Source organism: Chrysochloris asiatica, unplaced genomic scaffold, assembly GCF_000296735.1.
Source record: "Chrysochloris asiatica unplaced genomic scaffold, ChrAsi1.0 scaffold00150, whole genome shotgun sequence".
Classification (NCBI taxonomy): Eukaryota; Metazoa; Chordata; class Mammalia; order Afrosoricida; family Chrysochloridae; genus Chrysochloris; species Chrysochloris asiatica.
Window position 1 is genome coordinate 3,693,912 of NW_006408668.1, and position 14,389 is coordinate 3,708,300.

At 42.4% G+C, this 14,389-nt stretch overlaps 1 protein-coding gene across 1 annotated transcript in view; it reads left to right on the forward strand.

The window, feature by feature from the left end:
* Window positions 1-14,389, forward strand: part of RFX8 (RFX family member 8, lacking RFX DNA binding domain) — a 164,314-nt gene that overhangs the window by 96,845 nt on the left and 53,080 nt on the right. Inside the window, exon 5 of the mRNA XM_006870767.1 lies at window positions 10,067-10,130. Coding sequence (XP_006870829.1) covers window positions 10,067-10,130 — 64 coding nt within the window. The remainder of the gene's footprint in view (window positions 1-10,066; window positions 10,131-14,389) is intronic.

Genomic DNA, 14,389 nt, shown 5'->3' on the forward strand with positions numbered 1-14,389 from the left:
CCTAGGACCATCAAGGGAGAAGAGCATAAGCGGAATATGGGACCTTATCCAGAGAAGCAACGACACCAGACACTGAGGCAGAGAGGGGGACATGGAATAAGTGAGAGCTGAGGACCTTAGATTCATGGGAAGAGAGGACTGAGAGCTGGTGGCCAGGAGGCAGACTTGCAGAATGTGCCCTTTGGAGGTGTAAATTATTTTATATGCCTGTGTGGTTTTTGTTTTTTGTTTTTTTAAAAAGCTAAAATGACTAAAGAGAAATACTGTTAACTGATGATACATGGAAGGGATTGTGATCTTTGTAATGAAACAAGGTGTATGAATTGTTTAATGTAAAACTGTTGATCTGCCCTGTAAACTTTCACTCAATCCACAATAAAAAACTTTTAAAAAAACTCATTTTTGTGAAGAATACAGATGAGTATTTTTTGCAGCCATATCCCAAAGTTAAATGGCTCTGTGATGAAAGCATTTCACTGTGGGTTGATACGTCAGACTGCAAAGTCGTTTGAACTGTAAGATCGGCAGTTCAAGCTCACTAGCTGCTCCATGGAAACCCTATACAGGGTCCTTATGTGTTGGAACCGACTTGACGGCACACAACACACACCCATAGGCAAAATACTGACTATACTTGGATCCATAATGAATGCTCATGGAAGCAGCAATCAAGAAATCAAATAATTTCTTTATTATTGGGGCAAATCTGCTACAAAAACCCGCTTTAAAGTTTTAAAGAACAAAGATGTGTTTTTGAGGACTAACGTTTGCCTGACCCAAGTCATAGTATTTTCAGTCGCCTCATATGTATGTCGGAATCCTGATGTTACGTTGTAGGATAAGCACTCAACCTCAAAATTTGTTTGAACCACAAGGTTGGTGGTCCAAACTCACCAGCTACTCCTCAGAAACCCTATACAGGGTCAGTATGAGTTGGAACCAACTTGAAGATACTTAACAATATAATGTATGTCAAAGTTGGACAATGAATAAGAAAGACCAGAGAAGAAGAACTGATGCATTTGAACTATGGTGTTGGAGAAAAATATTGAAAGTACTACGGATTGCCAAAAGAACAAACAAATGTTGTTTTAGAAGAAGTACAGCCAGCATGATCCTTAGATTTATTGTCAGGAGGAGCCAGGCCCTGGAAAAGGACATCATCCTTGGTAAAGTAGATGGTCAGTGAAAAAAGGTGGAGTGACACCGTGGCTGCAACAATGGTCTCAAATGTAGTGACAATGGCTAGGATGACACAGGACTGGGCAGTACTTCATATTGAGCATAGGGTCACTGAGTCTGGGCCGACTCAATGGCACCAACTTGATGGCACCTAACAGCCACAACAACAAGCATCTTACTTAGAGTGCCACATTGACAAAAGCAACCCTCTGACTCTCATTGTGTGCAGGCTCTTCAAAGACATCATGTTTGTCTTTTTTTTTTGACCTTGTGCTAAGGAACGGAATGGATACCCCACTAAGAGCAAAAATATAAAGAGAATTGGCCAAGAACCTGGGTTGGCAGCAAAGAAGACTTCCATCACCACCACCACCACCAAGCACTCCAAAGATGCATATAATCTTATTAAAATAAATTTTGTTTCAAGACAAGTCCTATCTCCTCTGCATTTCTTCCATATTACCATTTCCAAATCCCACAACCTGAAAACATCTGCCCCACTGCCTCCCTTGGCTGCTAGGATTCGGAGGAGCTGAGAAAGGAGGGCGCCACAGAACACCAGGAGGTGATGATCTGGAGTCAGGGCTCAACAGCAGTGCCGGTTCACTCAACTGGACACCAAAAGAGGTGGCCGAGGAGCAAGTCCCAGGACCTGGTGCCTATGGGATTAGCTGCATTTGTTTTCATTTGAGTGGGAGTCAGGGTGTTCTGCTGAGTTTCCCTAAAAAGTACTAAAGCAGCATCAGCCCTAAACCAAGAGAGACCAAGGTTTCGTTTTTAAAATAAAACAACACTTTTTGTTTCTCTTTTTTTTTTAAATGAAAATTACTTTAAATGTGCAATATGCACTATATGAAAAAGACCCTGTCCCAAAGCCCAGAACATTTTCCCTCCCTACTCCCCTCTCAAGGGTTGCATAATTTTTCAAGGACTAGACCTCCCTCAGATTCCAATCATGTTTAGTTGGCAACCAGACTGAGACGTGGACCTGGGCACCATGGCTGAACTCACCAAAGAACTGAAGCCAACTTTCTTTATTATTGTCTGGGGAAGAATGTGTGTGTGAGAGAGAGATTATCACATCCAGAGAAACTGCTCTGTTTAACCCATTTTTATCTTCTACCTCTTAATACCTCTTAAGCAAAATCCCTCATTAACACTTTTCAAGGAAAAAAAAATTTTTTTTTTTTGCCATTTTCCAAGAGATTAATTTCTGCTCTATCTAATGTAAATTCTGAATTCAACTGTACAGAGGTTTCAGTTACTTTTCGGTATATATGGAAACTAATCCCTGCCGTCAGATCTACCACCACACACACTCAGCTTTTCCAACTTAGTGTATTAAAAGCCTTTAAAAAGCGTCTAAAATTGTGCCTTCAACATTCCATCCCTTTGTTCTTCCATCCCTTTGTTCTTTTGCCAGTGTATGAGCTCAGGGGGTTGCCTCGGCGCAACCCCCTGAGCCGGCAGAATCAAGGGCTGTGGGCTCACAGCTGGCGAGTTTGTGCAGACAAGGCAGAAAAACAAAGGGTTTGTCTTCCAGACCACACTACCCTTAAGGAAAGCCAGCTCACAGGATGCTGTTGGCCTGACCGATGTGGTCACCACAAGCCTAATGATGTCAGAGAGGGCACCAGCTGTTCTCTTCAGCCCCAAGAAGGAGCTCCTTCACTCGAGCTTGTACGGCCGAGGACTGGGGGTGAGGGGCTTAGAGCAGGAACTGAGACTTCTTGTGGCCAGGACCCCCTACAAGGCCTCTAGCAAGCCCCAGAGAACCTAACCCTGAGATACTAATAAGATGTCCAAGTTGCAACCCGCTTTTTGGCCCTGTCCACACTATATTTTTCAAGGCTGGTTAGAACTTGTCAAGGTTTTTAAAAACTGTACATATTACATCACTAGCTTCTTAAAAATATAGAACGTGTGGAACATAAAGCCCTAGAATGTACCCATCCTTGAGATAGGTTTTTAAAACAAGTAATGATGGCCAAACTTCATCTCTCATACTTCAGACATATTGTCAGGAGGGACCAGTCTCTGGAAAAGGATATCATGTTTGGTAAGGTGGAGGGTCAGCAAAAAAGAGAAAGACCCCCAACAAGATGGATTGGCAAAGTGGCAACAATTGTGAGGTTGGCCCAGGACCAGTCAGTGTTTCGTTCTGTTGTGCATAGGGTCTCTATGAGTAAGTACCAACTCGATAGCACCTAAGAACAGAAAGGATGTCATTTGGTCAAAGCTTTCCCTGCTTATTCTTCTCTAAGGAAGAGAAGCCCTTTACAATGCAACGTGCTGTTTGCGGACTGCCAGTGAAGCTTCACTTCCCATTGCAAGTTGCAGGAATGACATTCAACACTATCTTTAAGTCATCAATTTGCAATTAAGTTGTTCACAAAATCTTAGCTACAATAGATTGTTGTTGCTGTTGTTGTTAGGTGCCATTGAGTCGGAACCCACCCATAGCAACCTGATGCACAGCAGAACGAAACACCGCCCGATCCTGGGCCAGCCACACTACTGTTGCCACACTTGAGCACAGTTAAGACAATAAGATCAAAACATTCCAATGCAGAAAACAACTAATCCATGACTTTCAGCAAATGAATTTAAAAAATAAGATTGTACATTTTAAGATTGTTCTTGTCTATTTTGTTAGGTGCTGTTGAATAGATTTCGACTCATAGTGGCCCCATGTGGGTTTCCTAGCCTGGAGTCCTGGTGTGGCTTTGTGGGTTAATGTGCCAGACTGCAAAGGCTGTTTGAACCACAAATTCAGGAGTTCAAGCTCACCAGCCACTCCTCGGAAACCCTTTACAGGGTCACTATGGGTTGGCCCTGACTCGACAACACTTAACAACAACAACAATCTGTGCATGCAGCAGATCACCAGGTCTTTCTCCTGCAGAACTGCTAGGTGGATTCAAACCATCAGTCTTTCAGTGAGCAGATGCGTGCTTAACTGTTGTGCCACCAGGGCACCTTTGTCTATTTTACGTATCTTGTGTACATTATTATCATTATTTGATCACACACACAGATATATCTTAAAAGACGGAATAGTCGAGTAGTTCCAATAGACAGAACGCTGACATCACATCTGGTTTCTAGCTTAATGAATTCTGTCTTTCTTTCCCCACCCTCAGGATACGATTTATTGTCTACCTACAGAGGGGTTGTTGTGAGGGCTAGAGCAAAACACATACAGCACTTAGCAATAAGTAGGCACTCAATCTATCTTAATGTTTAGTATTACTGTTGATGTTGTTCGGTGCCATCGAGTTGGTACCGACTCATAGCGACCCTATGCACAGCAGAACAAAACACTGCCTGATCCTGGGCCAACCTCACTATTGTTGCCACGCTTGAGTCCATCGATGCTGCCACCTGGCCAATCCATCTCATTGGGGGTGTTATTAGTATAATCAAAATTATATTAAATAAAATGTTTAGACAACCATGACACGTGTCCCTCTGTAATTATTCATCAAAGTTCAAGATATCTTTTTTTTATCAAAATCAAAATAATGATTTCATGTGCTTGGAGTTAAGAACCGAAATAAGATCCTTTAATGACTGGAGAATGAAGCACCTTTGCTCTGAAATCGGACTCTGAACAAGTATGGTACATGCATTCCATTTTATTACATTTCTATCCTCTTACCTTTGTAATTGCTTCAAGTTGTTTCACGACTGTAAGAGTGATTTGCGAGGGCAAATTACAATGCCAAAACGATGTAGATCAAAGTCTGGCTTCATGACAAATGATGTCAGAACCTAAGAATGTGAATGCAAATTGTCGTTAGATGAGGAAGATGCTAAATGCCAAAAAAAGAAAACAAAAAGCATAAAGCTAACATTACATTCGAAAGATTTAATGGGGAGAAAGAGAGGGATGAGTTGCGTGCTGTATAACCTTGTCTCAGACTTATTTTTAGGCAAATTAATTATAACAACTAATTAAAGTAAAAAGTGGTTCTCATGCTATTTCTACACTAAACTGAATGAAGTGCAAAATTTGGCTACCCAGAGGAGATGGACCTCCAGTCTCTCATATGAACCCCAGAAAGCATCCTAACCATCCTGAAGCTGTGGTGTCCATAAGTTGGCAAATGTTATAGGATCCTGAAGCTACAAAGGATTTTGAGGCCATCAAATTCCATTCTCTTCCTTTTTTTTTTGGAGTCTCTTCCTAGGTGGCACAAACAGTTCACATTTGACTACTAGTCTAAAGTTCGATGGTTCAAACCTACCCAGGGGCAGTGTGAAAGAAGGACCTGACAACTTGCTCTTTAATAATTACAGCCAAGAACCTCCTTTGGAGCAGTCGAGCTCTGTCACACATAGAGTTACCATGAGTCAGAACCGGTTCCACAGCAAGGGAGTTGCGGTTGGTTTTTTTTTTGGTCCACTGTGGTGATGGTAGTGGTTATGTGCCATGGAGTCAGTTCTGACTCACAGCAATCCTGTATAGAGTTTCCGAGGCTGTAAATCTTTTTTTTTTTGGGGGGGGGGGGGCGTGGGGGGGGGGGGGGGGGGGGGGGGGGTGGTGGAGCATGTGTGTGTGGGGGGGGGGATGCACAAGTGTCAACTTTTTATTTGCTTTTAGATCCTAAAAGCCATAAGGAACTCTTTTACATTAAAATGAGGTTTAGAAAACCTAAAATGTATTGTAAAGGAATTCTTACTTTAAAGTTTGCAGCATTTTTGTTGAATGCCACAGAGGACCTCAAGGTTATAACTGTTGGGTTTTGTGTTTTTTTTAAGCTTTTATTGTGAACTGAGTGATCGTTTACATGGGAGAACATCAGTTTTATACTCATCCTATCGTATTTCGTATCATTGCAATGATTACAGTCCCCTCCATGCATCATCATTCAACAGTGGTTGCTTCTATTCCGGAGGCTGTAAATCTTTATGGGAGTAGAAAGCCTCATCTTTCTCCCACAGAGCTGGCTTGTAGATTCGAACCACTGATCTTGCAGTTAGAAGCTCAGCTCATAATTCACCACGCTATCAGCCACTGTAGGGGTGGAAAATTGAGGGTGCTAGAGCTCCAGTAAGATCCCAGATGTGTGGAGCTGTAAGATAAGCACTGAGCTGCTAATCAAAGGGTCAGCAGTTCAAACCCTATTCAGGGGCACTATGAGTTGGAACCAACTTGGTGGCACTTAACAAACAAGAGCTCCCGTAAAAGAGCCCAGGCAATACTACAGGATACGTGCTGGATTGCTAACCTCAGTTCAAACCCACCAGCTGCTCCATGAGAGAAAGATGAAGCAGTCTGCACCTGTAAATATTTACAGCCTCGGAAACCCTATACAGGGTCGCTGTGAATTGGAATCAACAATGAGTTACTGGCAACGTTAGATAAGAATGGAAACTCTCCTCCGACTCCTTTCTGCCCCTGGTCTTCCTCCATTTCAAGCTGATTCCTTCCCTTTCCAGCACCTCTTGACTGACTCCAGTTCTTATCATCCTGTCATCTGATAAAGTCCTGTCATCCATCCCAGGCCCCTGCCTGGCTCGAGCCATGTGGAGTAGTTACTGAAATGGTGAGTCACATGAAGCCCAACTATCTTGGACCACCATGCCTTAGTGTCACTTCCAAATTGTAGGCATTGGCCTTTTTCTCTGTCGTGATGATTTAGCACCATTGTTTTCAGCAAGTCTCAGAAAGCAGGTAGGAGAAGCCTTTTTTCAGACTGGAGACCCTTCCTTCATGGCAAAACCAGCTCTGAGTGTTGTGTGTGGTTTTACTGAAGCCGTATTTGAACAACGACTATGCTTTTGATCACAACCTAATAAAATGTCCCAAAGAACTAAATCAGAACCACACATGGAAATTACTCAGGGAGCACTGAACCCCAGGATAAAAGGGCATCTGGCTAGCATCCTGGCGAGTTCCATCTGAAACGGGGACCTCAAACGGGTGGCCTCACCCTGTTAGCACACTCTATGTGGATGATAGACTCCAGTGGGGAGCATCTGTGGAACACAGCCTTACTTCCTAGGCCTGGTCTCATCTGGTCTGCAGTGCTCACTCGACCGAAGACTTCTAGATCCTCTGGACATGGATGAACCTCCAATAATCCCCATCTCAGGGTACTAAGACTTGCCTTCCAACATTGATTCTCCATTTTCCTACGTCCTAGACACCCTCTAACTCATGCATATCTTCATTGATCTTTACTCTCATGTGTTGTTAAGCGCAGTAGACTCAGATCCCACTCATAGCGACCCTATCTAGACTTCCCAAGGAATCACTGGTGGGTTTGAATTGCCGACCTTGTGGTTAGTAGTCCAGTGTTTACCCTATAACACCACACCGTGACTCCTTGTATGGGCTTCAAAAAAACCAAGTTCACTGCCTCTGAGTCAATTCCAACTCATGGCAACCTTATGACTTCTTGAGACTATAAATCTTTCCTGGAGCAGACAGCCTCATCTTTCTCCCACTGCTAGGTTTGAGCTGCCAACCTTGAGGTTAGCAATCCAGTGTTTATTCTACAGCATCACCAGGTTTCTTTTGCACGGGACATAGGACAAAAACAAAGAGTTTTTTAAAATTAAATATAATCCCATTTAAGCTACATTTTGACCCATTTTAAGAGCTATTGGCTTAAATTAGGTCATCCCAGAAGCAATAAGAAACACAACAGCTCCTTTGGAGGTGACCAAGTGGAGCTCTGGTGCATAGTGGTTATGAATTGGGCTGTGAACCACAAGGTCAGCAGTTCGAAACTACCAGCGGTTCCGCAGGAGAAAGATGAGGCTTTCTGCTCCCATAAAGATTTACAGCCTCAGAAACCCAGAGTTGCTATGAGTCAGAATGACTCCACGGCATATAACAACAACAAGATTTTGTGTGTGTGGTTTACAGGGTTTTTTACATATGATCTTATCTCTCTACAAAGTTGAAATAATTTTTCTACCTCCACTATTGTCTCAGTGCATAAAAACCCCAACTAAAAACTAAGCATAGGATCCCTGTATGAGGCCTTCCCTTTCAGTCCTCCTTGTAAAGATGAGGTAGCTATACTCTTCTTCTCGAAGTCCTGGTGTGGTACTGTGGGCTAATGCGCTGGACTGCAAGGTCAGTGGTTCAAGCTCACCAGCTGCTCCTTGGAAACCCTATACAGGGTCGCTATGGGTCGGAACCGCCTCGACGGTACTTAACAACAACATACTCTTCTTCCGATGGCTGTTGGATTAAATTCACATTCTGCATTGAAGACATGCATAAACTGGAGAACTGCATTTTAAAATCTAAAAGAATTGACAGTGTTACGTAGTCATCTGGCCTCTAGATTTAGCAGAATGAGAGCGGGATAGTGGCAAGGTGGCGGGTTTCTCCTGTGGTTCTTTGAAATCTGAAACCTGTTCTTCTAGCTTCCAAATTTCTGTTTCTGAGTGTTCCGTGAAGATCATTATCATCATCAAGAGAGTTTATTTAATAGTGTTGTCCACAAATGGTAATGTGATCAGTACCAACCTTACCAGGCTAACTAACCATATATGAAACTCCTGAGCTTCCCAAGCTGCCAAGTGGCAGGCATGGAGACTCTTGAAACAGCAGGAGAATAGGGTAGGTCCTCTGATATATGTCCCCATAGCGCGCTATACATCAGCTGTCATAACCCCACTCAGTGTCTTCAGAGTTAGCTACATAACATCTTAGCTCCCATATAAGATACAACCTCCAGGAGAGCATACCTTGTTCTCCTTGACCACAACTATGGTCACCAGAACCTACCACAGTGACTGACACATAGAAGTCTGTATAAAGATGAAGAGATGGTCTTCTAGTGGGTTTGTATTAAGACTGACTCTGGCTGCCTTGTGTTTATACTAGAGTATGATGGGGAAATTTGACTACCAAGTTTTCCATGTTTTGAGTTGAAGAATGGACTGACAAATCTTCAGAAGCTGGCTCCTCAAGGCATTTGAGAGCCTGGATTGGAATGCGGAATCTTTCTCTAGATCTTTCCCACCACTCCCAGGCCACCCTCCCTTGACCACTGTTTTACTATTCTCTTGTCATGTTGGCATTGCAACCATCAAGTGTGAGAATGTGTGTTTACTTGGAAAGGACACTGCTGAGTGATGTCTGCCTTCAGCTCACCACAGCTCTGGGACTGATGGGTGCAAAACCGAAAGGGAGGCACTGCCTCCAACTCTGACATCCAGAGACTGCACATACGCCATGAAGTGGGGGCCCCAACTTTCCTAGTTTCTCAATTGCCCTTAATTAAAGCAAAAAGTACTGTATTGAATAGATAGATAGGGAGAATCTTGCCTTCACTATAATATTTAAATCCAAGTTGTTGTTGTTAAGTGCCATCGAGTCAGTTCTAACCATAGCTACCCTGTATAGGGTTTCTAAAGAGCGACTGGTAAGCTTGAGCCATCGACCTTGTAGTTCAGATGGCTTTGCATTCTGGCGCATTAACCCGCAGCACCACATCAGGACTCCATTTAAATCCAAGAGGCATGATTAAATGAAACTTATATCTCTATTGTTAGTGACCAGTTTTCCAGTCCATGTCCTCAGAGGATGATCATTTCTGAATTAGTAATACAAAAATCCCAGAAATCAGAAAGTAAGATTTAGTTTGCTTGAAGATTTTTCTTTTCTCACAGGTACAAATTCTACCTATGATGAAGGGAATAAACCTTTAAAAATAAATATGTGGTTGTCCCAGTTACAGAAATGGATATTTTTTTAACTCTAAGCAGGTGGTAATCACCAATTGTGGGTAGAAAATTGGAGGGGTGTTTTAAAATAAAAGTTATACCCCATACAAATAGCCTAACTGTAAATGAGCCTTCATTCTTGTCTCAGAAGCAGGTGTCTTGCTAAAATTATTTCTCCATTCTGTTGCAGTGAAGATGGCGTTGCCTTTGAAAGAGCTACTAATTATAACACCATCATCAAACAAGAAGGAACAGTGAGTGTTGAATAAAATAGATTTACTATAATAATCCTAGCAATATTTAGTAATTGCTTAATTAGGTGCAACAATTTTCCTGTGTTTATTGTTCTTATTATGTATGGTGTTGTTGTTAAGTGTCATTGAGTCAGTTCTGATTCACAGCAACCCCGTATATGATTTCCAAGGTTGTAAATCTTTACAGGAGCAGAAAGTCTCAACTTTCTCTCACTGAGTGACTTGTGGGCTCCAACTGCCCATCTTGGGGTCTCAGTCCAGTGTTTATCTTACAAAGGCACCCCCCTTTCCTCCTGTGGGTTGTTGTTAAGTGCCATCAAATAGGTTCTGACCCACAACGATCCTGTATAGGGTTTCTGAGGAGCGGCTAGTGAGCTTGAACCACTGACCTTGCTGTTCAGACTGACCTTGCAGTCCAGCGCATTAACTGGCAGTGCCACACCAGGATTCCTATGTGTAGCTCTTAACTATTGATCCACTTGATCACTACTGTTGGGTTTGCACAGTGTACTGGGACAGACATGGTTTCTGTCCTTAAGAGGCTTACATTTTTTTACATATTACCTGGTAATATGCAGGGAGTTAAATTTTACTTGAGTTGCTCAAGATGGCATGATAGTATTGTGATACCATCTCATTGACAAGTGTTAGTGAAGAGGAAACCTTTTAAATATTGTTTTGAGCCCAGCACTCTTGAGAGCTGAATGGAGTATGGGGGGTGGAAAAAATCGTGTTCTCTGCCCTGATGGCGCACCTGTTAGGGTACTCAACCACTAACTAAAAAGTCAGCAGTTCAAACTCACCAGCAGCTCCATGTAGAATAGAATTGAGTGTCTACTTCTGTAAAGATTACAGCCTAGGAGACTGTATGGGGTAGATCAACTCTGTTCTATAGAGCTGCTATACCACAAGGTTGGTGGTTCAAACTCACCAGCAGCATCTCAGAACCAACTCGGAGGGACTTAACAACAACAGCAGCACACTGGAATAGAATACAATTCATTAGTTGGAGAGCTAAGATAGACCAAAAACAACCCAACTTGAACACACTACAAGTGATTTGATAACGCGAGTGGGAGGGAGGGTTCCTGCAGGAGGGAGCTAGATCTCTGTCTCTAATGATAGAGATTAGGGAAGGTTGGATTCATTTTCCATTGCTGCTTTAACAAATTACATTAACAAAGTTTAATGGCTTAAAACATTGAGAATGTTTCACAGTTGCATAGGCCACAGAACACAGGTCTCCCCAGGCTAAAACCAAGTTGTTAGAAGGACTAATTCCTTTCTAGAGGCATTAGGGGAAAATCCGTTTTCTAGTTTTTTCTACTTTCTCAAGGAGATTGCCAGCTGCTCCTTGGAAACTCTATACCAGGTTGCTATGAGTTAGAACCAACTAGACGGCACTTAACAACAATAAAGGAGCTCTGGAGTCCTGGTATAGTGTTGTAGGATAATGCACTAGATTGCAAGGCCACTTTAAGCCACAAGGTTGGCAGTTCAAACCCACCAGCCATTTCTCAGGAGCCCTATACAGGGTCTCTATGAGTTGGAACCTACTCAACGGCACTTAACAACAACAAAGGAGCTCTGGCGGTGCCATGGGTTAAGCCGTAGGCTGCCAACTGAAAGGTCCACAGTTGGAATCCAACAATCTCAGGTTCAGCTGAGGTTGCCTGCTCCCATAAGGATTTACAGTCTCAGAAACCCTATGAAGCAGTTCTGATCTCTCGCGTAGCGTTGCAGTGGATGGGTGATGAAGAAGCTGCCCACATACCTTGGCTTTGGGTTGCCTCCTCTAGAGTCAAAGAAAGCAACAGTGGACTGAGCCCATCACATGCTACCGTCTCTCTGGTTCTCTATAAGGGAGAAATGTTCTTGGACTTAAGAATTCATAGGCTTACAATGAAGGAACTCTGGTGGTGCAGTGTGCTAAGCATTGGATTGCTAACTGCAAGTTCAGTGTTCCAACCCAGCAGTCATTCTGAAGAAGAAAGATAAAGTTGTTTGCTCCTATAAAGGAGCAAAATACTTTCACATTGAATCTCTGATTAAATTAGGGACACAATAATCCATGTAGTTTTTGTGTTGTTTTGTTTTTTACTTTTTATTGTGAATTGGGTAAAAGTTTATACAGCAGGTCAGTTTTCCATTCAACAGTGCCTACACACTTTTTTAATGTCACTAATTTCAGTTCCCACAATGTGACATCACTTATCCTATCTTAGTTCCTAACCTTTCTGAACTTTGTCCTTAGGTAATGCTGCCCTTTCAATTTCCTATGATTATTCTAATAGTGTGTCCCTCCCAGTGTTATTGTTCTCCATATAGATATATCTGTTGTTTGGCTGAAAATTGGGCCACAGGGGTGGTTCATAGCTAGACCTGAAGGGTGACCAAGGACCATGGTCTAGGGTCCCACAAGTCTTTACCTAGCCAGTATTCCTGGTCTTCTTTTAATTTTGAGTTTTGTTCCACATTTTTTCCCACTCTATCCAGGACCTTCTAACGTGATCCCTTTCAGAGCAGTTGGTAGTGGTAGTCGGGCACCATCTAGTTTTTCTGGTCTCAGCATGTTTTTTCTGTTTTGTTTTCTACTATTCTTTTCCTGAAAGATCCATTATTTTTATAGTTTTTATTAAAGGATTATGCCTATCAGTAATTTCATGAAGGAATTATCCTCAGTAATTAATGGTTTTCTTTGCATTATTTTTTGTAAAGCCTACTTTTACAATCTCCTTGTAATCATTTCTTGACTATCCAGCACTACATTTTCAGATGACTTCTGACTAGTGAGGCATTAATATGTTTGGCAAATTGAAATATAGAGGTATCTGCCGAGAAGTATGGCTTTCAACTTGAGAGTGCATAGGCTCACCTGGAAATCTGGTAAAATTCTAGGTTTATAGCCTTATCTGATCTACTAGGTGCCTAAAGACATGGAACCCAAGCGCCTCAGGGATCCTAATACATGTGGTCTCAGAACCACACTTTGAGAAACACTGGCTTTCATCATAATAGGACAAACATGAGGAGAATGTTACCCTGGTGATCAGGGAATGCTCCGGAGAAAAGACATGTAGGAAAAGAAGCTACCTCAGATTGTAACTGAGGATTCTCCAGTTCTTCACTGATAGTAGCACTAATGATCTAGCCAATGAGCTCCCGGAAATAGTGAAATAGCCCCATCCACCTTGAGGATCAGCTGAAATGCTATCCATCACACAATTCCAAATAAAGTTAACATTCTAGAATGATGGGAATGGAGCTATTCCCACCTAGTAATGAGCACCCCATAGAAATTGTTGTTGTTCAGTGTCACTGAGTCAGTTTTAACTCATAGCAACATATACAGGGGTATAGAGTTTCTAAGGAGCAGCCGCTGGGTGTGAACCGCCAACTTGTGGTTCCCAATCCAATGCTGATCCTACAGTGCCACACCAGAAGTCCTAACAACAACAATAGAAATAACCCTTTGAGTTGTCACCTTGTATGCTCTTACTTGAGTCCTGATATGGCGTGTCACTGTGAGATAATACACTAGACTGAAATGACAGTTTGAACTACAAGGTCAGTGGTCCAGATTCACCAACTTCTCCTTGGAAACCATACACTGGGTCACTATGAGTCAGAACTGACTTGATGGCACTTAACAACAACAACACAAATTTAAATATATACCTTAAGATCATGTTGTTGTTGTTAAGTGACATCATATTAGCAACCCAGTGCTTATCCTACAATACCATACCAGGACCCCTGACATATATATACCCTATTTTATTCCAAAAATATTAACAAAGGAGTCAGGGTTAACCTGGCATTTTCAGTTAAGTGCATAATGTACTTTCTTCCAATGAGAGGGTCAGTTGCTTTCATCAGATTGTCAAAGGGATTTAGGACCACCAAAGAGTGAAGAAGAAGCACAGATTTTTAAATACCTGGAAAGTTTAGCATAATCCCTAAACTCCCCTAATCCTCAAAGCTGACAATGAAGAACAACCATAGAGGAGGAGGACGCCTGCTGAGGCCTGATCACTGGTGTGTGCAGAACTGCATGGGATGGGGCTGAACACCAACCACTACAGGTGCTTCAGAAGGGCCACTCTGCCTTCAGGTGAATTATAGACAGAAACATACCATCAACCCACATATGCGAACCTACTAAGCAATCAGAACTGAGAGAGTGAACTATGGACAACATTGCGAAGTATGGGTATTATGGAACACTTGATTGTACTCATGAGGAATCTGTACCTGGA